Source organism: Phyllostomus hastatus, unplaced genomic scaffold (assembly GCF_019186645.2).
Source record: "Phyllostomus hastatus isolate PE091 unplaced genomic scaffold, TTU_PhHast_1.1 phas_contig_147, whole genome shotgun sequence".
NCBI classification, from domain to species: Eukaryota; Metazoa; Chordata; class Mammalia; order Chiroptera; family Phyllostomidae; genus Phyllostomus; species Phyllostomus hastatus.
In genome coordinates, this window is record NW_025333603.1 from 5,165,487 (window position 1) to 5,193,270 (window position 27,784).

At 38.1% G+C, this 27,784-nt stretch overlaps 1 protein-coding gene across 3 annotated transcripts in view; it reads left to right on the top strand.

Annotated features, from left to right (window-relative positions):
- Positions 1-27,784, top strand: part of NDC1 (NDC1 transmembrane nucleoporin) — a 45,362-nt gene that overhangs the window by 12,608 nt on the left and 4,970 nt on the right. For all 3 annotated transcript variants that reach the window (XM_045857282.1, XM_045857300.1, XM_045857292.1), the window contains 11 exons: positions 676-784; positions 3,209-3,260; positions 4,999-5,134; positions 5,930-6,022; positions 7,501-7,582; positions 9,812-9,970; positions 15,472-15,717; positions 15,813-15,919; positions 17,783-17,833; positions 19,575-19,638; positions 21,466-21,566. In XM_045857282.1, the coding sequence (XP_045713238.1) occupies positions 676-784; positions 3,209-3,260; positions 4,999-5,134; positions 5,930-6,022; positions 7,501-7,582; positions 9,812-9,970; positions 15,472-15,717; positions 15,813-15,919; positions 17,783-17,833; positions 19,575-19,638; positions 21,466-21,566 (1,200 nt within the window). The remainder of the gene's footprint in view (positions 1-675; positions 785-3,208; positions 3,261-4,998; positions 5,135-5,929; positions 6,023-7,500; positions 7,583-9,811; positions 9,971-15,471; positions 15,718-15,812; positions 15,920-17,782; positions 17,834-19,574; positions 19,639-21,465; positions 21,567-27,784) is intronic.

Below are 27,784 nucleotides of genomic sequence, written 5' to 3' on the forward strand. Positions count from 1 at the left end.
TCGGTGTTGTACAGAAAGAGGAAAGCGCTAGAACTCAGGTTCCCTGGCTCCTAGGCTAGTGTCGTCTTCACTGCCTACTATTTTTCTGAAAATAACATGTAAAAAAATTTAATACGGAGGCAATATATGTTATCTTGAAGATTGCAGGCTCTGAAGCCAGCCTACCTGGATTAGAAATCTCAGATTTTCCTTTTTCTAGGTGGTAGTATTTGTTAAGTTATTTAACTTTTCTCTGCCTCCTTGATTTTCTCATCTGTAAATTGAGGGTAGTGATAGAACCTCCTTCATAGAATTCTTGTGAAGTTTAAATGGATTAGTGTATGTAAAGTGCTTAGAATAGTACTTGGTACATGTTAAGTGCTCAAAGAATGTTAGATGCTATTATTATTATTATTATTTTCTTCACTACTGATACTTTATCTCCATAGTCCTTAGTATAGTTTGATATTGTTAATTTTCTCACTGCTGATCTGTATCAATGAGATGTTATATAATAAAAATATCTATTTTAACATCAGAAATAGTTGATATTTTGCTTCTACAATAGAATGAACTTTGTCTTTCATGCAATGATTGTAGTTTATGTGTGAACTCTCACAGTTACGTGCTTACTTTAGAATGGAGTAGAACCTCTGTTTGGGTGTGTTACTTGATTCTGTTTTTCTTTTTCCACAGCAATACAAGTTCTTGCGCTTTAGGAGATCTTTGCTCTTACTAATTAAACACAGTTGTATGGAATCACTGTTCCTGATTAGAAATTTCTGCATTGTGTATTATTTTCTTGGTAAGAATTTATGCTTTTTATAGTATATATATTAGCGTGTAGCTCAGAAAATGTCAGTTACAGAGTCATTTTTTGTTTTTGTATGTTTCCTATATTTGTATATGTGTGATTAGCCTAACTGATTCATTATTTAGATTGTTGAAGAATATTTAGTTAAGGGAAAATGTTGTTAAAGAAAATGTGGAATATACATACAGTGGAATATCATTCAGCTTTAAAAAAAGAAGGAAGTCCTGTCACATGCTCCAACATGGCCGAATCTCGAGGACGCTATAGTGCATGAAGTGAGCCAGTCACAACAAGACATGGTATATGGTTCCATTTGTATGAGGTGTCTAGAGTAGTCCAGACTTTTAGAAACTAAAACTAGGATCTGGTGGTTGCGGGGGCTGAGGGGAGGGAGAAGAGGAGTGATGTTGCTCAGTGGTTGTCAAGTGTCAGTGTTGTGAGGTGAAAAAGCTCTGGAGAGCTGTCATACAGCAAGGCACGTACAGCGTGTCCACTTAAAAATGTGCCCACTTAACGAGTTAGATGGAAAACATTAATCTCAGTAGTAACACATAATAGTATAACTAAAATCCAATGTTCTAAAATGATTTTCAGATTATAACTTTTTCTGATCCTATTTTTTTCTGTGGATATAGTTTTACAAAATTGTTCTCATTGTGGGTAGGCCATTTTGTTGTGTACTTTTTCAGTTGTAGTTTATATAATCCATTTGTCTACATAGTTTTCAAACATGGCATTCTAATGTTAATCCTTCGTTGTCTTAACCTACTACAAACAGCCCGGCTGTTCTCTCATACAGGCATACCTTGTTTTTTTAATGTGCTCCACTTTATTGCACTTCACAGATGTTGCTTTTTACAAATTAAAGGCAAGACTCTCCACTAGCAAACAGATTATGTCTTGCTCTATTGCAGTGCTCTGGAGCACCTAAGCATCTCCGAGATGCGCCTGCAGTTGTACGTGTGCCTGCAAGTTGTATGTTGGGCTGAGGGAGCAGCCATGTGGATTTCCATGGTCAGCTTTTTCTTCCCTTTCTTTCAAATTTTATTTCCATTGTTAACACTTTTCGTTTTTTTGTAGTACTTTGCGTTTTGGGGTTTTTTTTTTTTTTGGCCATTTTCCTCTTTCAGTTATTCATATTTGTAACATGTTATATGGTGATGCGGACTCGGCTGGTGGGGTCCATGTGCTGTGGCTGCAATGAACAAATTCACACCGTCTGCAGAAGTCTTGAGGAGAAAAAGGGACGGCATGGCTGCTCTCTGAGTGAGAAAGAGAACACCCTGCCCGGACAGGCTTTTATTGCTTTTCTGGGTACATTACACTGAGGATGGTCCTTATTTACTATGCACAGGTTCAGTTTAGGTGGTTATTTTTTACAGATAACAAAGGAGAGGAAGTTGCTAATTACTACAAAGAGAAAGGATATTTGCAAATGCAAGGGAAAAAGTGGTTGAACTGGTTACACTCCATACTTGGGAGGTTTAGCATAGATTTTAGGAAGTTACTTTAAAGATATGCAGTAAACATTTGCTGCCTCAATTCTGGGTGACGGAGTTTTAGCAAAAAGGAAGCCTCAAAGTAGCCTATGTACAATGCAGGCCTGATTCCCCACAGGAAAAACGATCCATGGGCTTAGTTCCTGTTTCCCGACTCACTCCCCACCGGTTTTCCAAGTCAGGGCCTGGGCTACCTTCACCATGCCACGTGGAACGGTTCCTTATAATATGGGTTTGCCATGGGAGACAAGGAGGCAACACAACTACATGCCTTGTTGTCTGTGCCAGAGCTAAATAACGTGAGCGACTGGTCACAGACAGACTTTGAAAGAAGAGATGTAAGTGGTCATTGATCATGGTGTGTATTCATTATCTACATACTGATTTGTGTACTGAAAAGCTAGAAGTATTGTATTGAGTCAATGACAGTGAATATGCCATGGAAACTGAAATTTGAATTGTTGGAGGACTGGTCTTAGTGAATAGACCATGGTAACTGAAATATGTACTTATTGGAACTACAAAGCAAGGATTGCTTGTAATTAGAAATTATTATTTTTTATTTCCCATTTCTAATCAAACAATCTAGCATTTAAACTGAAGTCTTGGTGTCTAGTCAGCTATGTCATCAATCTCATATTTCAAAGCATGATTAAGGCCTGGCTGGTGTGGCTCAGTTGCTTGGGCATCAGCCTGCCAACTGAAAGGTTGCCAGTTTGATTCCCGGTCAGGACACATGCCTGGGTTGCAGGTCCAGTCTCCAGTTGGAGCGGGTGCAGAAGGCAGCCAATTGATGTTTCTCTCTCACCTCATTGTTTCTGTCCTCTTCCTCCCTCCTTTCCCCTCTCTCTAAGCTCGGTTAAGGTTTGCTTTTACAACTTTTTATGTTCATAGCTATGTATTTTTCCCCCCTCAGGCCATATTCCCAAAGCTTGGATTAGCACTGCTATGGACCTTCAAATAGATGAGTAAGTGCTCTATGAGAAGTCGAATTATAATTCTTCTTAGATGCCTTCATCCTTTTAGATGTTTGCTTCTTTCCAAATGTTTTGATTGGTGTAGCCTTTAAGATTTTCAAAAATTGTATTCATTTTTGAATAAGTGTAGTTCACATAGTCTGAAATTCCAAAGATATATGAAAGGGTATGTGGTGAAGAAGATTCCTTTTGCCCTGTCCCCAGTCACCCAGTTACTGTCCCCAGAAGTAAGCAGTAATTCATTTTTTGTTAGATACAGCTCTTACGTAAAAGGAGACTTCTTGAGTTGCATGGCATGCCTCTCTTTTGTTTTTCTGCATTACTTAGTAGTAATTCTATGCTGTATTGTGCCAGACAGCTGCAGTGCTGTGGGCATTATTCTAATTTTGCCTATGAGGATACCAAAATTGAGGAGTGTCATGTGACCAGTTGAAGGTCTACGTGGCAATCGGGTGTATTCCCGATGCACTTTGTACATAGTTAAAGCTTTAATCTTTATTGTGCAAATAAGTGTAAATTTCTTTATTAGCATTTGTTCTTTTAAATATTATTTCACTGTGAGACTTTTTGTGTCATATATGGACTGCACTAGTTTTTGGGAGTGGGAGCATTGGCATATATGGGTGTTTATGAGACATTATGGTTTCTTCAGTGTAGATGTCAATCTCTAACTTAAAAATCCCTAGGTAAAATTTAGTTTTGTCTTTTGCTAAATTGCTAGATGTGAAACCAAATGCATAATATGTATTATGTTAGCCTAGTTTTTAAAGTGGGTCAAATAGAAAAAGAAGAAGAATAATGATAATTGATAAAAATTTAATGTAACACTTTTTTCCTCCTTTCACTTAAAAAATGTTTTGTTTGTACGTGACCGGTATTCTGCCCGTAATGTATGCCAGGTCCTCAGTAAATATTTACTTAAAAGCTGAAAATAACTCCATTTAATGTGCCTACCACTCCACAAAGTGAATGTCAAATAACTATGCTGAGCTCTCCTAACATAAGGTGTTTTAAATCTCATAACAGCCCTAAGAGGCAGAACAAAGAGATTACGCCTTCATTACACGATGAAGAAACTGAGAATGGTGTGGGTCAAGAAATTTATGTAATCACAACACTTATAAATGGCAGAGTCAGAGGTTCAAATCCTTTTTCTCAGTTGCTTGTTGTGTGATTGTAGGATTATGATGACTTTGCTAATTGATCTATTCAAGGTTTTGGTAAGATAGCATTTGTTTTATTTAGCATTCCAATAGGAGTTTCTTATTTTAAAAGTAAAGATTTTTTAGATAGTACATGTGCATTTAACTAGTAAGAAACTCTTTATAGGCTGTACAGATAGAGCTGAAATGTGGTCCAGGAGAGGTGCTATTTATGTCGAATGACTTTTAAGTGTCAAACTACAAAAGCAGCAATAATAAACTTTTACTCAGCCTCCAGGGGTTGGCTTATAGGCTTGGCATATTCTTCCTCCATAGTAAATGGCAGTGAAGGTTTTGAACACAGGGAGCTGTGTGCCAGTTTAGTCTACTCTTCCCTTTAGGCTCTTTTGATGCTCCCTGTTAGAAGGTAGTAGGGAAAGGACTCTGTAGGGTACAAAGTGAAAGAAGCCCATTACCATTATCATTTACAAATCAGATTTGTTTGTTTCTCAGTGTTGAGCCTCAAGTCTTTTAAATGCTTCGATTGTGTTTCCCATGGTATTAAACAGTAATTTCTGCTTTCATAGGCAATTTCATAGGCCTCTTGATACTGTGAGTGGCCTCTTGAATCTCTCATTACTCTACCATGTCTGGTTATGTGGAGTCTTTCTCCTGACGACTTGGTACATCTCATGGATACTCTTCAAAATCTATGCTACAGAGGTTAGTATTGAGTTTTTTGTTATTATGTTCACATTTTGGAGGTCACAGATTTATTTTTAGTAGAGCACTGATCAGCATGCTATTTTGCCCAAAGCCATTTTGGTAAATTGAGTTTTGGTCTTTCTTCCGACACTTCATTAGGGATGTATCATTTATAATCATTTACTTTGTTATTTTTTTTATGAGGAACAGTGTTAGTATTCTTAGTTGTTGGAAACCAAACTGAATGGATTGCTAGTGGTATCTATTTACTATGCTTTATCTACTATCTAATTCTTTTCTGAAGGTTTTCCTTTCTCTCCCATCTAGTATGAATACATATTGAATTTTAAAAATTTTTATGTGCTGTTGATGTAGATACTATTAAAATTTTTAAATGTACAACAATAAAATATTTGTTCTTTGAAACTTTAAAAATGTATATTGAAGAAATGTTTTTTAATGAATGGGATTTACATTGTTTTTATCATCCAAGTGTTTGTCTTGGAAAATGAGTGTTTCTGTTTCATTTTACCATTTCTATAAGTTTATATCCTTTAGTGGCTTCAAAGAACCTTTGTTTCTAAAATTTGTTTCTATTATTGGAAGCCAGAGATCTAATAAAACTGTGAGAGTAACATTTTAGAAAGTAATATGTTTGGTTATATAACTCTAATACAACCTATTTTTTCAAGGAACACTGAAGATGTTAATTTGGTTGTATTGCCTCCTTTTCTAATTAATTTCAATTAGTACTTAATGTAATAAAGTCATGAAAATATTCATTATCATAATCCTTTTGATTATATTTGATAGGCTCATCTGTTCCCTGTTCAACCACCATTTGCAGAAGAGTCAGATGAATGCCTCCCAAAAGTTTTAAACAGCAGTCCACCTCTCATCATAAAGGTACCAGAGCTGTCCATCTTGTGTCTTTACACAATCATGTCTAACTTATCTTATGGAAAGACTTAATATTTAGTATATTTAGGTATTTAGATATATTTTTTGAGGGCCTAGACTATTCTGGTACTGGTATTATAAAAATCACTTACATGCTACATTGAATGCAGTTTCACTTTTTCACTTTTCTTTCCAAGTGACTAAAATGAAAGTGTGTACTGCAGTGTATGTGTACATGTTAATTCTATATTCAGGATAGATATAAAAATATTTTCAAGTATGATGTACGATGATATTCATTAGTTTTTCATAAACTCTTCATGGTAGCAAAACAAATCACTGCTAACTATTTTTATCATTGGGTCAGTATGTGTTTTTACTCCTGTAGTCTTGTTGGCCGTTATTATCAAAGGTGGTGCTTGGTAGTGTGTAGACATTCAGTGACTTACTTAAGATACAAATAGTGATAGTGATCCTAAAACAAATTTTAATCAAAGAATTTAAAGTAGTTTCAATAAATTTACAAATTAAATTAAGTGGAAATAAATTGTTTTGAATTAAATTGCATTTTGAAATTTTAAAGTAGATCTGTAATATAAGCAATCCTGTTAAGAAGTCATAGTAATTAAAAAAGAATTGAAATAGAACCCACAGTTTTGATTGTACTCTGGAAGTTACAAATCAATAAGAAAATGAACCACTAAGGCTCTGATTACTGTTAAATATCAATTATGACTAGTTTAATAGATAAACAAAAGTACCTGTCATTCATTAGGTTATTTAACAAGTCTATTTACTGGGTAGGTGTTAGTCACTGCTAGTTACTTAGGGTATAATGATGAATCAGATGTGGAACAGCTTAAGGGAAAAGGCAGACAGACAAAATAATGAAAATTTACTATGGTAAGTACCATGGGAACCACTTATTCTGCTTGGGACCAATATGAGAAAGCTTCACAGAAGGGATGGTCTCTTAAGTGATGAATGAGAAGTCAGGGAACAAAATGAAAATTTTTGGTGAAAAAGTACAATGTCTGCTGTGTGCTAGACACTACCTTTGAATGTGGAAGCAAGCAAGACTTTGTTCCTGCCTCACAGTTTGGTGGGTGGAACCAGATGAGAAAAGTAAACAGGCAGTAGTAATAAATTAAGCACCACAGTTGAGAACTGTGTGTGTATGTTAGTGTGAGGGAGGCCATGGAAAGGTCCAGGAGGAAGTGATATTTGAGTTTCCCGCCACAGAGGTAGGAGAACACAGAGAGTTCTATAGTTCGTTGTAGCTGGAACTTATAGTGGGTGGGGTAGCCTACAGAGGGTAGGGGCAAGGAAGTTCTGGAAGTCTAAAAAGGAAAAATAAGTATTATTTTCTTTATGAAAAATTTCAACTAATTCCCCCTTAGATATATTAGGTTGAGCCCAATTCATAGATAAGATTTTGTATAAAGATTTAAAAAGTTAAACAATATGTATTTTTTCCCTTTTAGTATTTGGCCTTGCAGGACCTGATGTTGCTTTCTCAATATTCTCCTTCACGAAGACAAGAAGTTTTTAGTCTTAGCCAACCAGGTAATGCTAAAAGTAATAGACCTGCCCTGGCTGGTGTGGCTCAGTGGATTGAGCGCAGGCCTGTAAACCAAAGGATCACTGGTTCGATTCCCAGTCATGGCACATGTCTAGGTTGCAGGCCAGGTCCCCAGCAGGGGGCACTTGAGAGGCAGCCACACATTGATGTTTCTCCCTTCTCTTTCTCCCTCCCTTCCCCTCTCTCTAAAAATAAATAAGCAAATAATTTTAAAAAACAAAAACTAAAAGTAATAGACCTGATTTGGCATGTGCGTAGAAAGTGTTCCACTTTTGGTGAGGTAGGTATATTTAATAAAATATCACACATGAGTGAGCCCATTAAATGAAACCATGATTTAAATCTTACAGAACAAAATGTTGGTGTTGTGGTTAGAAGTTACATCATTAGGAAAGGTATTTTTAAACTTTTACATTATTTGCTTCAGTCCCCTTATTCCCTTAACTTGGTAGGTTGACAGTTTTAGAGCAGGAAAGCAGTTTAAGAATCCTAAAAGTTTTAATGCTACCGGGTATCTTAAATATCAGGTATTCTTATTCTCAGAGAGATTAATGGTTTAAATAAAGTTAGTGTCAGAGCTGGAGGAAGAAGTTCCGTCATTGGACTCCAGGCGCAGAGCTCCCCCTTCCTGTCGTGTTCCTCTACCTCCCTTGAAACAAAGTAGAAAGGAACTAGATTAGATGGTGACCCAAAGGTGCTCTTGGCGACTCTGTTACTTGCCAACTTCCTCAAGACTAATGGAATTGTACCAGTGCTCTGTTTATTCCTGGGAGCGGAAAATTCCAGCCCCCGCCACTCCTGGGGAACAGAGAACTGGTAGCTTTTCATCTTCTGTCTGATCAGCTCTTCATTATTTTGCCAAACTTGCCAATTCCCAGATTGTAAAATAAACCTTACGTATAGTTAAATGTTACATGGAAATAAAATCCGGTTATATAAAAATATAAATGATTGAAGGTTCAACTTTACTAGAATCTAACATGAAAAATGTGGAGAATAACTAGCAATACTTTTCTTGTAAGATTTTATTTATTTTTAGAGAGGGGAAGGGAAGGAGAGAGGGAGCAAAATATCAATGTGTGGGAGAAATATCATTTGGGTACCTCTCGCATACATCCTGCCCGGGACTAAACTGGAAACTCAGGCACGTACCCTGACTGGGAATTGAACCCGTTACCTTTCCTTCACATTGCAGGATGACGCCAGACCAACTGAGCCACACCAGTCAGGGCTGTAGCAATACTTTTCTATCAGACTTAGGTTCACTTAGGAATTCTCTATACATTAAATATTTTCACCAGATCTTTAAGGAAACTGTAACAGGGTGGCGTGTTCTCTGCCAGAGAACTAGGGCATATTATTAAAATTTAACTCGACCTTTAACATGGTTCTCTTGTGGTCCTGAGTTATAGCAGTACAAAACATTCATTCACCGATGAAGCATTTTGTGTGCAAGTGAAGTGATGCTCCTCTTGAGTTGTAAACGGGAAATGTTTAAGGAAGGCTCTAAGTAAAGAGAAGGATTATTTGGCACCTAGGATGGGGAAGCCAATTTTCAGTGGATTACTGCTATTCTTGACACATAATGAAGCACAGCTGATTTTCACAGACAGCTCTAGGACATAAAAGTCTTAGAAAATCAAAAGATAGTGAGAAGTAAGGGAATGAGAGTGTGGACCAGAGTAGTTTAAGTTAAATAATCAGCAGATATGTAAGCTCTTCAAGTATAAAGTATTATCATTACAAAATAATATGTAACTCTTGTGGATATAAGAGCAGATAGGGAGTGTTACACAAATGAAAATATAAGGAAGCACAGTGGATCAGAAGCAACAGTTTCGAGGTCACCAGGGGCCACGGCATGCACCCCAGTAGACATGCTGGTGTTTGTTGTCTCAGTGTGTTCAGCACTGCTGGTGAAGCACCTGGGCGTCTGCACTCACACCGTGCTCTAGTGCTTGGCTGTATTATAGTGATCAGTTTGAGAGGTTTTTTTTTTTTTATGGTAAAATAGCAGTGCTTGTAGACTTCTGGGGAAATTATTTCTTCTAAATATTTATTGAACTCCTGCTGTGTATTAGATGGCATGAATATAAATAGTAGCTTAACTGAGAAAAGGGGGCCCTGATACAAAGCATTTCTAATTGGTTTTTCTCCTCATTTGAGAGACTACAATTATCTAAGTTTTAAGATTTGGTGTTTGGACCTCTTAGGTGGACACCCCCACAACTGGACAGCCATTTCAAGGGAGTGTTTAAATCTTCTAAATGATATGACTCAGAAGCTGGTTCTCCACCAAGAAGCTGCTGCTACCAATGGAAGAGTAATGTCTTCATCATACACTGTGGAACCCAAGAAAGCGAATTTTCCAGGTAACTGCTTGCATTACTAAGAGAGGGGAAAGCTTTTGCATTTTATTTCGTAAGAAAGATGATAATTAATCTAAAGATATGTGTGTCAGTGTGAGATACACATTTTTAGGGAAAATTGATCTAATATATGGGATATTGTACTGAACCAAGCAAAAGAACTTAGTATTATGATAGGTAGAAAAAATGAAGTCCAGTGTGGTGATGGTATTAAAAGGATAAAAAAAAATGTTGGTTATCAAATAGGAGACTTCAACTTACCCTAATGCAAAGCCAGGTAAATCTTGACAAATAATACTGGATGCTGTTCTAATTGCAGTATCCCAGAGACACAAAAAGTTACTGGAAAATGTCCAAAGAGCAGTTGAAAATGATGAGTAATTTGGTAATTCATTGTTTTAAGATACATTCTTATACATAGGAATACATCTGCACGTTTTAAATACATTCATTATTATAAGATAGCCTAATACAATGTTAGTACTACTTCAGTTTGAAAGATGAAAGTTGTGAGGAAGAAATATAGGTGGAGAAACTTAATGCTATTTTATTTTACCAAATCCCTTAAGTAGAAAATGCCTAGGAATGTAACACTCTTCATTGCCTTTTGGTGCTAAGCATTTACATAATACAAATAGGTGAGGGTGTGGTAAACTTGAGAGAACAGGCATCATCTGAAGGGGGAATCTGAACTCCTGTTGTTTGTCTTTAAGATTTTATTTATTTATTTTTAGAGTGGGAAAGGGAGGGAGAAAGAGGAGAGAAACATCGATCTGTTGCTTCTCATACACACCCTGACTGGGACCTAACCTGCAACTGGTGACCTATCGCTTTGTGGAATAATGCCCAGTCACCTGAGTTACTATGGTCAGGGCTGAACTCGTGGTCTTTTTTTTTAAAGAGAAGCCTAAACCCTAAAAAAATCTTATGTAAAATCTTCCATTTTTTAAACGTCAGTTAATCTTGATAGTTAAAATAATTCCTCTGTGGACCAAAAGACACATGTTTATGTTATTACTCTAGAGAGACCATATACCAAAAACAAATAGATTACAATTGAAAAATGTTTGAAATAAGTTTATGAATGTTAGATTTTAAACAATGGCTTAATTTTTATTTTTTAATTGATTTTACTTACTTATTTTAGAGAGGGGAAGGGAAGGTGAAAGAAACAGAGGGAGAGAAACATCAATCGGTTGCTTGTATGTGCCTGGATTGGTGTACTCTGACTGGGAATCGAACCAGCGACCTTTTGCTTTGCAGGACGGTGCCCAACCAACTGGGTCACACCGGTTAGAGCCATGAATGTCAGATTTTAAAATATTCTAGAATGTTTCAGACGTTATCAGCTTTCAGATTAGTATTTATATGAACAAATATTTACTGACTGCCTTCCACATACCAAACAATGTTCTAGAAGTCAGAGAATCAAAGATGACAAAATATTCTTGGAACTGACTTTTTAGTGGAAAGTGCACAGATAGTGATAAGACAATGTTACAGCTAAAAAGAAAGCTGTCAGAGAGGAGTCTGCATGGGTAAGGATATTTTTGATAATAAAAGGAGGCCTTGTATGTTATAAAAAAAGAGATTTTTATCCCATAGGGAAATGGAACCAGTAGAGGATTTTGAATAGCCTAGTTACATCAAATTAGCATTTTACAAAGATCATTGTAATTTTGGGTTGGAGGATTTATGGTATTGTAATTATTTTATTTTATTTTTAAAAGATTTATTTATTTTTAGTGCGAAGGGAAGGGAGGGATAAAGACAGGGAGAGAAACATCAATGTATTGTTGCCTAGTGGGCAACCCAGGCATGTGCCCTGACTGGTAATCAAACTGGTGATCCTTTGATTCGCAGGCCGGCACTCAATCCACTGAGCTACACCAGCTGGGGCAGATTTTCATTATTTTAAATTGTCTTCCGATTCCATCATGCAGACAATTCACCTCTAATTTTGAGGAATTTTTGCTGAACTTAAAAACCCCAGTATCACTTTAAAAATTGAGTATTTGGGAGGACTTCTGGCAAGATGGAGGCATAGGTGGATGCACCATACCTCCAAGCACAACCAAGATTAGAACAACAACAATTTAGAGGCAGAATAACACCCAGAACTGACAGAGAATTTATCTGAATGGAAGTTGGACAGCCAAGAAGTTGAAGTAGACCCGTTCATCCAGACTGGTAGGAGGGATGGAGATGAGCGCGGGTTGCAGCTCGCGGAGTGCCGGGAGAGCTGGGTGCCTAAGGCAACCGGGAGCATGTAAGCCATCTGGGGCGTACAGCGGGTGGACCCTGAGTACGCAAGCGGCAACTGGCGGACCCAGTGAGGCTGCGATTGTGGACCAGGGCGGAGCGTGCAGCCCAGGATCCCAGGGAAGGGACTGAGATCCCAGGAGAGTGGGGCTGCCGTCATTGTTCCCTCCCACTCCCGCCCCCACATACAACATCACAATCTAGCGACTGGGGTGCCCAGCCCCAGTGAACACCTAAGGCTCTGCCCCTCACCATAACAAGAGTGACCAGATGGGGGAAAAAAAAAGAGAGAGCGATGGCTCAAATAGAAGAACAAATCAGTTCCCCAGAACTCATCCTTTTGAGCGACCAAGAAAGAGCTAACCTATCAGATGCACAGTTCAAAACACTGGTGATCAGGAAGCTCACAGAATTGGTTGATTTTGGTCACAAATTAGATGAAAAAAATGCAGGTTACCATAAAAGAGATGAAGGAAGATGCATGGAGAACCAACAGTGATAGGAAGGAAACTGGGACTCAAAACAATAGAGTGGACCAGAAGGAAGAAAAAAACAAACAAACAGGAAATAATGAAGAAATAAGAATTCAAAAAAAACGAGGAGAAGCTTAGGAACCTCCAGGACATCTTTAAATGTTCCAACATCTGAATTATAGGGGTACCAGAAGGGGAAGAGGAAAAGCAACAGATTGAACACGTATTTGAACAAATAATAAAGGAGAACTTCCCCATTCTGGCAAAGGAAATAGACTTCTTCCAGGAAATCCAGGAAGCTCAGACAGCCCCAAAGAAGTTGGACCCAAGAAGAAACACACCAAGGCACATCATAATTACATTAGCCAAGGTAAAAATGAAGGAGAGAATCCTAGAAGCAGCAAGAGATAAGGGGACAGTAATCTACAAAGGAGTTACCATCAGACTGTCAGCTGATTTCTTAAAAGAGACCTTACAGGCAAGAAGGGGCTGGAAAGAAATATTCCAAGTCATGAAAGACAAGGACCTATATCCCAGATGACTCTATCCAGCAAAGCTTTCATTTAGAATGGAAGGGCAGATAAAGTGCTTCTCAGATGAGGTCAAGTTAAAGGAGTTCATCATCACCAAGCCCTTATTTTATGAAATGTTAAAGGGACAGATCTAAGAAGATAAAGAAAAAACATGTATAGTAAAAGGACAGCAAACTCATAATTATGAACAACCACACCTAAAGCAAAACCAAAAGAAACTAAGCAAACAACTAGAACAGGAACAGAACCACAGAAATGGAGATCACATGGAGGGCTAGCAACAGGGGAGTGGGAGGAGGAGAGAGGGGGAAAAGGTACAGAAAATAAGTAGCATAGAATGTAGGTTGAAAATAGATAGGGGGAGGGTAAGGATAGTATGGGAAATGTAGAAGCTAAAGAACTTACAAGTATGACACATGGACATGAACTAAAGGGGGGAATGTGGGTGGGAGAGGGTGTACAGGGTGGAGGGGAATGAAGGGGGGAAGATGGGACAACTGTAATAGCATAATCAATAAAATATATTAAAAAAAGAAAAAAAATTGAGTATTCAAAGATTTCTAATTGCCACCAACTCTTAAAAAAGTTATGTAATGAAAATTTGCTACTTTAAATGTTTAATGTCTGATTGTGGTTGTATTAAGAAGATAGAATACTAGTATATGATTTATCTTTTTGCCTTCTACTGTAGTGGCAGGGAAAATGTTCCTTTGTTTTTGTACACCAGACACTATAACTAAGTTGATAGAGTTAATTTGTGAAAAAGCTGTTTACAGATGAGATTTGTAGAGTCACATGTGTACGTATTCTGGACAAATTGGTCTTTGGTATGACTTCTGTTAATTTGAAAGAACTCTGGGGAAAATGGGATAAGGTTAGCTCTCTTATCTATACATTTTTTTCTGTACATCTTTTATTTTTATCATTTATGCTGTTTTGCAGTTGCTCTCACTCTTTCTCCCTTTCCCCAGCTCCACCCAGCCCCATCCTTGCCCTTTCCCGGGCCAGTCCCCGTATTCTTCTCCATGCCCATGGGTTGTGCATAAATGTTCTTTGGTTAGTCCCTTCACCATCTATCATCCTGTCCTGCCACCCACCCCCCTTTCTGGCTGCTGTTGGTCTGTTTTATGTATCTTAACTTCTGTCACTATATTGTTCATTAGTTTATTGTTCATTAGTTCATTAGATTCCATGTAAAAAATGAGATCATGTGGTATTTTTCTTTCACTGACTGACTTAATTTACTTAGCATAATTTTCTCCAGGCCATCCTTGGTATTTGGAAATGGAAGAGTTTCTTCTCTTTTTACAGCTGTGTAGTATTCCACTGTGTAAATGTTCCACAGATTTTTAATCCACTCATCTGCTGATGAGCACTTAGGCTGTTTCCAAATCTTGGTTAGTGTAAAAAGTGCTGCTATAAACATAGGGGTGCATATATTTTTTTGTATTGCTGTTTTGGGATCCTTGGGGTCTCTTCCCAGAATTGGAATTGCTGGGTCATAAGGGAGCTCCATTTTTAATTTTATTTCATGCTGTTTTCCACAGTGGCTGCACCAGACTGCATTCCCACCAACAATGCATTAGGGTTCCCTCTTCTCTACATCCTCGCCAACATTTGTTTATTGATTTATTGATGGTAGCCATTCTGACAGGTATAAGGTGGTATTTCATTGAGGTTTTAACTTGCACTTCTCTGATGACTAGTGATGTTGAGCATTTTTTCATATGTCTACAGTCCCTCTGTATGTCCTCTGTGGAGAAGTTTCTATTCAGGTCTTTTGCCCATTTCATAATTAAGTTTTATCTGTACATTATTATAATATAAATTTGATTATGTTTAGCCAAGTAATAGTTATAGTAAGAGCATGCAGTAGAACTGGAAAGATTCTATTGCAGTAATTAAAGCTGTTGCCATATAAAAAATAAAATATAAATTGAGAAGTTTATTCAAAACACCTTGGAGAAACTGACCTTGAAGATGAGGATATACATGAGGGGGAAAAACAAGAGAGGCCATACCAATCTGACAGAAAAAGATGTTTCAAGCTCCTTGAGTGGCCATTGAGTTGCAGTAGTAAAAACTGGATCTTGAGAATATAGATCTAAGTGGAAACAACCTACTGGGCCTTAGGACATGTATTAAACAAAAATTGAGAGGCATAAAATTTGAAAACTCCCATATTGGCCTGTTTGGATTAGGTTGCCCTTTTAGCACTGGATCTGTTCTTTTGCAGAAGAAACGACCTTTCTGACCCCCAAATCTAGCCAGATGCCTCGGCCTTCAATGCCACCATTAATTAAGACATCACTGTTTTCCTCGAAATTATCTACACCGGGTGTTGCCAGTCCCCTTGGGTCTCCATTCGGGTCTAGTGTAATGAATCGGATGGCTGGAATTTTTGATGTAAACACCTGCTATGGCTCACCGCAAGGTTCTCAGCTAATAAGAAGAGGGCCACGATTATGGACTTCTGCTTCTGGTGAGGACTGTTTATTTTGTATATTTTGGAATGTCATAGTTGCAGAGAATCGAATAGCCTGAGTTTCACCTTGTTTTGTTTTGTTTTTTTAACAGATCAGCAAACAGAACTTTCTAATCTTCCGTCTCTTCTTAGAGCTGAGGGTAAGACAGTGAGACAGCCCAGTGTGATTTATTCATGGATTCATAATAAACATGAACAGGTATGATATTATGGTTATAGGATTTATATTTGCATGTGACATTGAGATTATCAAGGATCTCACATGATTAAGCTATTAGGAATAAGTAGGACTTTTTTGATGCTTCATATATTCAGTTGTCCCATATGAAATGACCAGTTAACTGGTTTTGAGTTGTGTTTGGTTTGTGTGAGGAACGCGGACACTAGTGTGGCTGGAGCAGAGTGAGAGAGGGGAATGTGGCAGGTAGGTGGGTGATGAGGTCAGAGGGGTAGCAGACACCCAGAGCTCATCGGGCCCATTACTGTTGTATAGGACTGACATTTTCTGAGTGAGTTGGAAAGCCACTGTATGGTTTTGTCCTTATAAATTGAAAGTGCTGCTCTACCTGCTGTGTTGAGACTACACTCTCAGAGGGCAGCAGGAGTGGAAGCAGAGAGCTAGTAGTAAAGCTATTGAAGTATATAGTGCAAGATGGTGGTATCTGTGACCAACTTGAGTGAGTGTAAGATGTGGTCAGGGTTTGGATATATTTTGAAGGTAGGTGTAATAATAGGATTTGCTTGTGATTTGTTTGTGGTGTGAGATATAGACTAGATGTTGACTCTGAAGTTTTTGGCCCAAGGATCTGAAATAATACAATTAAAATTTATTGAGTGCAATTTGCTAATGATTCTGGAAGAAGGGATTTGATGGAGGTAAGGGGGAGAAATCTGGAGTTTGATTTCAAACATGTTAACTTAAACAAATGTTGGTAGATAGTCAAGTAAAAATACAGAGTAAGAAATTAGACGTATTCTGGAGTGTAGGGGAAAGTTCTGGGATGGAAATGTAAATTTGGAAGTCATCAGAGTATAGACAGTATTTAAAACAATGAGGCTCCAAGAAAACTCTTGGAGAGTGTAGATACAGAAGGAAGGAGATTCAAGAATTGGAACCTTCCAGTAACGAAAGGTCTGGGAGGTGAGGGATAGCAGAGGAGACCAAGTGGCCATTGAGGTGAGAAGAGGACCAAGAAAAAAGTGTTGCAAGGAGAAGTGTCAGATGCTGCTGCTAATAAGCAGCATGAGAGTCAAACTGATGATGAAATGTTGCAGTGGAAACGTGGAGGCTATCGAATCCTTGTCCGGGGGCTGTTGGGTGAGGTAGTGGGGATGAATGCCTGAGTGGCATGGGGTCAGGAGAGATTGGGAGAAGGAATTGGAGGCCATGAGAAAAGCCACATCTTTCTAGGAGTTTTGCTCTCAGGGGAGCATAACAATGGGGTAAATACCAGGGGGAGTTGAAGGTTCAAGAAAGCGTTTTACCTGTTAATATGGGAGGAATAATAACATTTACTGATGGAAAGATTAATTAATAGAGGGAAGAACTGAAGACATTTTATGGACTTCAGTATCTAATATGCTTATGTGCCTTAAATACTGTCAGCTTATAATAATACTAAGATATTTTCTCTGTAAATGTCAACTAGTAGAAAACCATTCCACATCTTAAGATTTGAAGATGGGGGAGAGGAATAGGGAAAACATGTACTTTTTCAGTATTAAGAGATTAAAGGACAAGACAGCTGTGGAGAATTGAGAAAGAATGTGGTCTTAGAAAATATTACCAGGTCCAGTTAGACTTCCTTTCATTATGGCAGGTCTTTAATTTGGAGGTTATTGTGTACATGCGGTGCAGTTTAGGTTCGATGGCCTGACCTGTCTTGGTTATCCAACTTATAATACAAAGGTATTTCCTTATATGGTTTATTGTAAATACTGTTCATTTTCTGTATTTTGTTTATTTTATTCAAGTTAATGTCAGGAAGAATCTGAAAATGTATGATATTTGAATAGAATTAAAAACTGTAAATGTGTTAATTCTTTCTTTTTTCCAATTCAGATTAAGAATTTCTTGTCAAAACGGGTGCTAATAATGTATTTTTTCAGTAAGGTAAGAATACATAGATACAGCATTGGGGAAGGGGGGAGAGGAAATGAAATAAGAAATGAAGTAGCAGATAGGATTGGTCTTCTAAATGTTTAGCTTGAGCCTAGCAAGCCAAACAGCTTTGCATTAGTGCTTCACTGAACCTCCATTTTAACCATAGCTGCCCATTGTCACCTCACATCTCACCTCAGTGGCCTCCTGGGGCTTGACTACAACTTGCCTCCTGAATCTCTTGACTGCAGGCAGCTTTGTGTGATGGCAATCCCATCCTGCAAAAGGAGCAAATCTATGACAGTCCTTAGTGGCTCATGGTCCTACTAACATCTTTGTGGCTAATTTGCTCTTCAGCAGAGAGATGACTGGGTTAGATAGCAGATGTTAAACTTGTGTTAGATAAAAAGTTGTAATTCAGGCCACAAGCTAAATGACTTCCCAGCTTCTCTCTTAGCTGCTTGCTCCCACTGCCACAGGAGAGTAAATCTCAGTTGCAGAAGCTAAAAATCCATTCTTGTTTTCACTGCCTACAGCTGTTGTGTGTTAGCTAATCCTTTGATGAGCAAAACCTTTGTCCATATGCAGGGGAAAGAATTTTTGTTTTGTTTTTTAAATCTAGCTTTTCTCTTTCTGAAGATACTGCAATATTAGCTAATAATGGATGCAATTATGCCTTCAAGTGAAAGTTTCATTGATATACATTATTTTTATTCATTTGGAGTCATACTTTGGGGGTGAGAGATTTGAGTAGCTCTGATAGCTTTGCTATCACATAACAAAGAATCAATTCAAGTTCGTAGAACTTTTTTCACTATGGTGGCAGGGAAGATCACCCCCCTAACAATTACTACCTTTATCAAAAATAATCTTACCTTAGACTGTCCAGAGTTTTGGGGAAACTAGTTGACCCCTGCGGAAGGCCTCTTCCACAAAGAGGAGCAGGGGTTGTCTGAAGTTTTACTTAGTGCTTTGTTTCACAAGGATGCAGAGAACTCACTCTTGCTTGCTCTTTTCACTTAAGTTCCCTCATTTATTTCTAACAACATTCCTGTGAGTTGTCATTTTGTTCTCATTTTACACATAAGGAAACCTGAGGCTCAGAGGGGTCAAGTAGGGCATAAAGCCAGTAAGTGGCAGAGCAGACACCGAAAAAGATTTTCTTTTTCCTAGGAAGTGAACAGCTACTTTTGATTCTGACTTTGCACATGGATCTATTGTATGATAAGGAGTTATGGGCAGTGCCCTTTGATGTTGAGGAGTATAACATGCTGTTGTACTTAATAGGCTACATTGGTTGCGTCACCAAAGCCAGCATTTGTTTAAATGGGCCAATTTTTGCACCACACTATTTGGCCTTATTATTTTAAAGAAGGTTAGGTGGTTTTTCTTTGGAGTAGGGTTGAGATAGACAATCCAGGAGAGGTAGTATGTATTTAATTAGGTTTGTGGGTTTTTTTAAAGCTTTTATAATCATTCTCCTAAGTGATCTCTATACTAATCCTTTGTGGTGGGTTGAGTGTGTTTTTTATTTTAAATGAGAAACTGAGGCACATAGAGATTTACAGATTTGGCAAGGGTCATATAGTAAGTTGGTGGCAGAATGCGTTATTGTAGTTAAATCATATTGTATAAAAATTTCAGATTTTATAGCTTTGAATATTTTATTGTTATAGATTGCATAGTTGATCAGATGAAGTAAGGAGTTTTTGCGCAGGAGAACTTGCTTAAATGTTTTTATTTGTATTTGTAGCACCCAGAGGCCTCCATTCAGGCTGTTTTCTCAGATGCCCAAATGCATATTTGGGCTTTGGAAGGTAAGCACTTTAAGTGAACTGCAACTCTGATTTTAATTATCAGTTAAATTTTGAAGTGTGATCCATGAAAGGTCAGTTTTGGACTTAGATGTTAACCTTTGAATTTTAAGATACATTTTTATATCTTTGCTTTACATAAATTATTTTTCTTTTTTTTTTTCAAGATTTTATTTATTTATTTTTAGAGAAGGAAGGGAGGGAGAAAGAGAGAGAGAGAGAAACATCAATGTGCAGTTGCTGGGGGTCATGGCCTGCAACCCAGGCATGTACGCTGACTGGGAATCGAACCTGCTACACTTTGGTTCGCAGCCTGCACTCAATCCACTGAGCTACACCAGCCGGGGCTATTAAATATTTAGATGCACTTTAATCTGGGCAGAAATTTTCCTCGTATATGAGGTCTGTCCAGAAGGTTTCCAGCCATGTAATATAAAAAATAGAGACATTTATTGAAGAAGATATACAAGATTGAAGAAACATTGTGCATAAGACAATGATGTCTCAGTCCCCTTCCAAGAAGGCACCTTGGGACCTCACATAGGTTCTCCTAATCGTCATCAGCTATCCTGTCATATTTTCCTGAATCTCATCAATGGTCTGAAATCTCTTCCCTTTCTTTTCTTTTTAAAAAAAATTTTTTTATAAAGATTTTATTCATTTATTTTTAGAGAGGGAAGGGAGGGAGAGAGAGAGAAACATTAACGCATGGTTGCTGGGAGCCATGGCCTGCAACCCAGGCATGTGCCGTGACTGGAAATCAAACCTGCAATGCTTTGGTTCGCAGCCCGTGCTCAATCCACTGAGCTACGCCAGCCAGGGCATCTCTTCCCTTTCAAAGGTGATTTAAGTTTTGGGAAAAGCCAGAAGTCACAGGGTACCAAATCTGGGCTGTAGCGGGCCTGAATCACCTGGGTGATTTGATGTTTCACCAAAAACTCTGCACAAGACGTGATGATGGGCAGGCATGTTGTCGTGATGAAGCTGCCAGTCACCAGTTGCCCATAGCTGTGGCTTTCTGAATCATCTGATTAGATTCCGTGGAGGAATGTTCAAGGTTAACACAAAATTTGATGCAGAGTCATTGCTGTACTTGCTCAGTCATTTTGAACATGACGGCCACACAGCACATACGCTCACATGCCACCACTGACTAGTACAGTGAAGTAGTCATTGTTCACACATGCACATTCCAGCCCACTCCTTGGCTGCCAGGTTACAGGATGTCACGCAGTTCTCATCACATTAACAATGGCTGTGCTTTTTATGGGTAGACCTCACGTAAGCAGAGAAACTGAGCCTGGTATTTTTGCATATCCTTCCTTCATAAAAACTACAGTTAATAGAATGTTTTTACTGTTCATGTTGACGTAACTTATTTAATATATTTTAATATATTTAACTTAGTTTAAATATGAAAATTTAGTTGTTAAAGAAACTATATGTTATAGATACTTCCTTTTGAAAGCTTAAATGATACTTCTTCAGGGACGTCTTTTCTGACACCTAATGAAAGTACCCTCATAACCTTCAGTCTTCAGGGGCTTTGTTTTTCTTCCTAGCATTGAACACTACCAAATACAATATTATGTTAAAAAACGTTTTTCCTGCTAGAACACAAAGCAGACAGATAGTGTCTTATTGATCCCTGCTGCAGTCGAGCTACTTTCCAGCGCCTCTTGATCTTTGGCCCATTTTTCTGCTGCATTACTTCTCTTTTATTTAGAGGTTTTTTATGTATTCAGAAGACCAATCCTTTGTCAAACAGATATATTGCAAATCGATTTGCCTAATTTTAATTCACTTTTAACTTTTTCTTTTTCCCTTAAGGTCTCTCTCACTTAGTAGCAGCATCATTTACAGAAGATAGATTTGGAGTTGTCCAGACTACTCTACCTGCAATTCTTAATACTTTGTTGACGCTGCAGGAGGTAGGCCATACGTGGGTCGGGTGAAGTAAAGGTCCTTTTCCTCCTCCTCCTCACTCCACCCCAGCCCAGTTTTTCATTTGTTTTTTTATGTATCATATTTATTGAGTAACAAAACATATGTTGGAAGTTAAAATAATGGTACTATTCTCACCCTCAGGAAATTGCTAAGAGAGACTAGGAAGAGATAATTTTAATTCACATATAAATAATGATTTCGTAGTTAACCAAAAAAGGAATTATGTATATTAAACCCATTGGTTGTACCTCTGGTATGAAACAGATTATTTAGGAGATTGCAGTTCTGTTCAGTGATACAAGTTTGGATCTGTACACAATTTGTAGCTACTGAAAGTGACCGTAGTTAAATTACCCATGAAGATGATAAGTTACCTATTGGCCAGAGGCTGAAAAAGATACAGATGAGGCTGGTGGATTCCCTGTCATCAGGATAGGTGCATAGTTTTAAACTAACAGGTCTTTTTAGTCCTAGACTTAAAGGCAGAAAAATAAAATGTATACTTCTTACAGGTGGCTGCTTTTCCTAACGTGATGTTGGGTACTGTGTTTTACACTGCCTAGTGCTACTTGGTGTATGTCAGATGTGGGATGTGAGCACTTACTTAGTGCTCGAGACACTTAGAGGTGGGGCCGGTGAGTGCAGTAGGTTTTCTGGAGGAGGTGATACGGAAGTAGGCTTGAAGGATGACAATGGATGCATCTTTTGGACTTAGGAGGCAATTAAAGATGTGAAGAAAAAACATGCTTCACTGTTGCTTTTTCATCACAATTCATTTTACCTCTAAGAAAGTATTACTTATAAAAACCAGTGATTTTTTTTTGCTTTGAGTCCTCTTTGTGCTTACTTTCTCATGTATGCTACTTGAGACATGTATGTTTCATTATTTGTCCTCTTTTTCTAGTTACCTTTCTCTAAAGAAATGATTCCCTAGTATTTGTCCACAACTGCTAATACTTGCCTTGTCTAACTACACAATTGGGTAACAATGATTTGGGCATATTTTGGGTACTTGTGGCATAGTTTGTTTTTCATCATTCTGGTTTTGTAATTTCAAATGACAATAACAGTATTATGCTTTATAGTCAACAAAGCAATTTCATATTATTTTTGATCCTCATAACTATCTTGTGAAGAAATGAAGATAGCTGTCCTATATTGATGAGGGAGGCTTGGTAGTGCTGTGACTTTCTTACACACAAGTCTTATAGGTGGCAGAGCTGGGACTGGAGCCCGAAGCTAATTGAAGGACATTAACAGTGTAGTAGACCCCAGGGAAAGCTACAGGTCCAGATCCATTATTTCTCCTTCAGAGCTTTTTATTTTCACATGGGGTTCTCTTCAGAGAGAGAGGTTCTACCAGTAGAACCATGCCTTTCAAACTTTTGGAACTGTGACCTGTAGTACATTTATTTTATATTAGATTCAGAATGTGTATGTGTGTGTGTATAAGTAACAAACAAAAGATTCTTTTTTAATTGAATTTATTGTGGTGACATTGGTTGATAACTTTATATAGGTTTCAGGTGTAATTCTATAATACATCTGTATATTGTATAATACATCTGTATATCTGTATGTGTGTCCACCACCTCAAGTCAAGAACCAAGGATTCTTAGAACACTTCCTACCTTTTACTATGGGTATTGCATTCTGATGTTTTCTATTCTATTTCATTTTTAAAAAATGCTGGTTAAAACAATTGATTTCATAGGGAATCCCACTGCCCAGAGATATTCTGTACCTAGATTAGTTTCTTCTCACTGCTCCACTGTAAATATTTCTAATTCTTTTTTGTAGTTGATTATGGTTAGGTATGACAAGGAAAGCAATCTGTTTATTTGATTATAGGTATTCATACCATTGGTTGGGAAGGTAGGAGTTACAGTTTTGACAAAAGGTCAGGTCCTATTTACGTTGAAACAGGAGTGGGACAGGAGAATACTTTTGAGGGGCAGAGTGGAACGAGGCAGAGTAAGTGTTTGGGAACCCAACGAGGTAAAAGGAACAGAGAACAGGCCCAGTGGTTTGGTACTGAGTGTGAAACTCTTCCTTGGTGACAGTTGTGGCATCTCTTCTCCGCTAGGCCACACCGCAGTCAGCCTTTTTGTCATGCTTGGCAGTCATTAGATTTTGCAAACTACCTTACAGTCTTTTCCTGTAATCAGTCCTCAGATTGGTTGTAATGAGTTATTCAGGGTCCACGTGGATGGGTATTTGTCCCACATCTGGGTACCATAGTTCTTTGACTTCTTCCCCCTCACTACCCTTTTATATACACCCTCAGTCTAATCCCATGGCTGTCATCTTGCCTCATTGTCTCCTGAATTCTCCACCTCCAAAGCTTAAAACTCCAGGATTCTGTCCTCTAGTGAAGGTAAATACGCAGTTTTTATCCTAAAGTTAATGCCCCTGCACTTTACCCATCGATCTGTGGGCTCATGTAAGAAGAGCCCTTGTGCCAAGCACAGGCCTCTCCTGCCCTTGCTTCTTCTGTGTACTTTGTCCTCACCAGTGTTTTCACCCCCTCTTTCAGCTCCCTCCTGGCTACATCTTTGTCTCTCCTATGCAGCCTAGGCCTTATGTCTGTCATAGTCATTTTTTTACTGATTCTTTCTGCTCCCTGTCCGCATGTTCTTCAGCTGCACCCATATGGCAAAACCCCAAGGGATCAATCCCATATTCACGACCCATCCATTCTCTTTTGCCCATCCCTCCTTATGGACCTTCCTGCAGGCTTGGGGCATTCCTGACCTGAATTATTTCTGCAGCCTCTTGTCCCTGCTAATTCTTGACAGAGATTCTTCATTCTGACTCCAGCCTCCTGTTCACCACATGAGCCCTCTGCTCTAGTAACCACTATGGTCTATTCGTTTTTTTCTCCCAAATATATTTTCTTAACCTAACTCTTAACTCTGTACATGATGTCTTTTCTTTTCTTTCCTTTTCTCTTCTCTTCTGTTCTGTTCCCTTAGAACATATTTTTCTCTTTTTGTCTGTCTCTGCCCTGTAACACCATCTCAGTACTTTATTACACTGTATTTTAATTGTCCGTTTACTTTATTGTCTGTATTGGAGTAGAGGCACGGACATTGTCTCAGAAGCATCTCACTGGCACTTGACTATCGTCATCACCTAATATTTTTATTCTGTAGTGGTGGTTCTCAACCAGGGGTGGTTTTATTCCCCAGGAGACATTTGTCAGTGTCTGAAGACATGTTGATTGTCACAACTGGGGAAGTGCTACTGTCATCCATTGTGCAGTGGCCAAGGATACCACCAAACAGCCTACAGTGCACAGGCACAGCCCCCATGATAGTTATCCAGCCCAAAATGTCAGCAGTCCTGAGGCTGAGACACTCTGCTCTATAGTCCCGACTTCCAGTAACAGAGTCTGCTCTTACCCTTAGCACTTGTTTGGGATTCAGGCTTTAGGAGAGTAAAACTTCTGTTTTAACTAGGTTGTATGTAGGGTCCTTGAGACTAGGAACTTCCAAGGCTCTGCACAGTGGACGTTTGTTAATGACGCTGGTAGATAAATATTCAGGGGAGAGTGACTGGACTTTTCTCTTTATTTGGCTTTTGTGCATATGCTACTGCAGATAAATATAAATGGGCAAAAAGTATCTGTTTTCATAGTACAGCCCTTCTTTAAATTTCTCTTAGGGCCAAAGTAAGGCCTTCATGGAATTTTTTATTTTTCCTGAAGAATATATTGTTCAGTGGTGTGTTGTACTCAGTGCTTCCTCTTTTTCATTGTTTGGGATAATTCTTAACTAAATATTTGAGATCCCAGTGTGTGAACTGAGTCTTCAGTGCAAACCATGGACAATGCATAAGCTGAGCCTTAGCAGGTACTTGTTTAGCCACAGAGCTGGTTAAGTACTTCAGTTCTCCTAACCATGGAGCACGCCATTACATATTATATGCCAGTATCTCCTAGATCGAGTTATTCATATACTGCCTTCATAGTTTTTGCCATAACTATTTATTATAATATACTGTTTTCATAATTTAATCATTTAGATAAATCAGAAGGTGAATACAGACAGATCACTAGCACTCCAGACCACCACCTCCGTTCATTAGAAACAGTGCAATGCACATATGTAACTGTGCATTTTTTAGTCGTTACATTAGAAAAATCCAGGTGAAGTTTATTTTAAAATATTTTATTTAATTCAGTATATCTCAAATATTATTTAACCATGTCGGTATAAAATTATTGAGATATTTTATGCTCCTTTTTTAATAGTAAGTTTTCAAAATCTGTGTATTTTTTACTTATAGCATATCTGAATTCAGACCATCTACATTTCTAGTGATTAAGAACTACATGTATCTTAGTGGTCACCACAGTGGACAGAACAGCTGTAAACTTTAATGATGGTGAAATTGATCATACAAGAGGAATTTCAGATTAAATCTTCAAATGATAATATTCTAGATATAGTTTCCAAAATACAAATTCAAGAATTGATGACAAGAATATATTTTTAAGGAGAAAAAGGAAATATGTATATGTGATATTCTCATCTAGTAAGTTATTTAACAGGAAGGACTTTGTCCCACAATACAAATTAGAGCTTGAATCATTCTATTTTTGCTAAAAGTACACATGATAATATTCCTTCATCTTCTATGATACATGTGCACCAAAATTTACTTTATACAGTTCATCAGTGGATAAATGCTAAAAGTGTGCAAAGGTGATTAGAAGGCATAGATGATGGCAAAATGAAAAAAGTCACTGGATTAACCTTTTGAATCTGTCTTTATAAACCTAAGAATGAAAATGTTTGCAATTGTGCTGTGAAGAAGACAGTTGAATTCTCTTCAACAAAGTTATAAGCTGTTAAAAGTTTTTTAAAACATTGCATTTTAATTATACAAATGCAAGAAAAAGAACCAGAAGTAATGATAGGCCAGAACCTATTGAAGATATATTTTCAATTTGAAATCAGTATTACAAGATGGATGTATTCCAGGTTTATGCATGGTAGCTAATGAGTTGCATTCAAAGTGCATTGCCCATTTCAGATATCTATGTTCAAAACCTGGAAAATACGTTTATATTGTTATTTAAATCTCTATAAAATTATTTTACATTATCCTGTCATTCTTCTGTAAATTGTTTGCAAAATAACTTTAAACTGTAAAAAGGGCTCATTGGACCAAGGTGGTAAATGATGATGAGTATTTGTCCTGATAATACTGAGAGTTAATCAGAAGGTTTGCAAGGAAATTGAAGAGGAAGTAACTTTCCATTATGATTCAGTGCTACTTAATGTTGTTTAATATGTCATGGAATACCACCTTCCTAATGCCTAAAATTATCTCAAATATGTCCCAGTCTTGGGAAATAATCTTATAAGTTACTGTTGAAAGAATAAATGATTAGACTTGAAGTTATCATGGCAGACTGAACACACATATCAAATCTTGTTCCTTTGCCCAAACTCTGCTAAAGTATAGTAAAAGGATGTTTAAAAAGACATAAATCCATAAACAGGAGAAGAGACAACAGCAACAAAATTTTCAAAGCTGGAAAGCAGATAATTGAGTAAGTGACTAAGCAGCTCAGAGGCAGACCTGAAGTTGTTAGTGGGGCCAGTACCAAGTATCTCTGAAATGAAGGACAAAGACACGGGTACCAAAAGAGGTTTAGGTGAGAGCTGTTTCAAAACCAGTTAGATCCTGCCCTGGCTGGTGTGGCTTAGTGGATTGAGCACTAGCCTGTGAACTGAAGGGTCACCAGTTTGATTCCCAGTCAGGGCCATGCCTGGGTTTTGGGCCAGGTCCCTGGTATGGGGCGTGCAAGAGGCAACTACACAGTGATGTTTCTCTCCCCCTTTCTCCCTCCCTTCCCCTCTCTCTAAAAGTAAATAAATAAAATCTTTAAAAACAAAACAACAGATCTCTAGACTCTCTGCTGCTGGTGCCCCCCCTCACTCCCAGAATAGTTGAAGTTTATCCCCTAGAGAAGTTAAAAACACCAGGTTTCTGGACTGAGAGAGTCCAGACACAGTTCTGGGTATTGTACTAAAAGCTTAGTAGCAGTGTTTCCCGCTTGGCTGCCTGAGCACTGGGGACTGGAAAACTCCTCTCTGGGAACTCTGAACGATCCAAGAAGGAAGACCTAAAGTTCCTCAGTTGGGTGCTCACCCTGCAAAGGTCACACAGATCACCTGTTGTGAAGGCT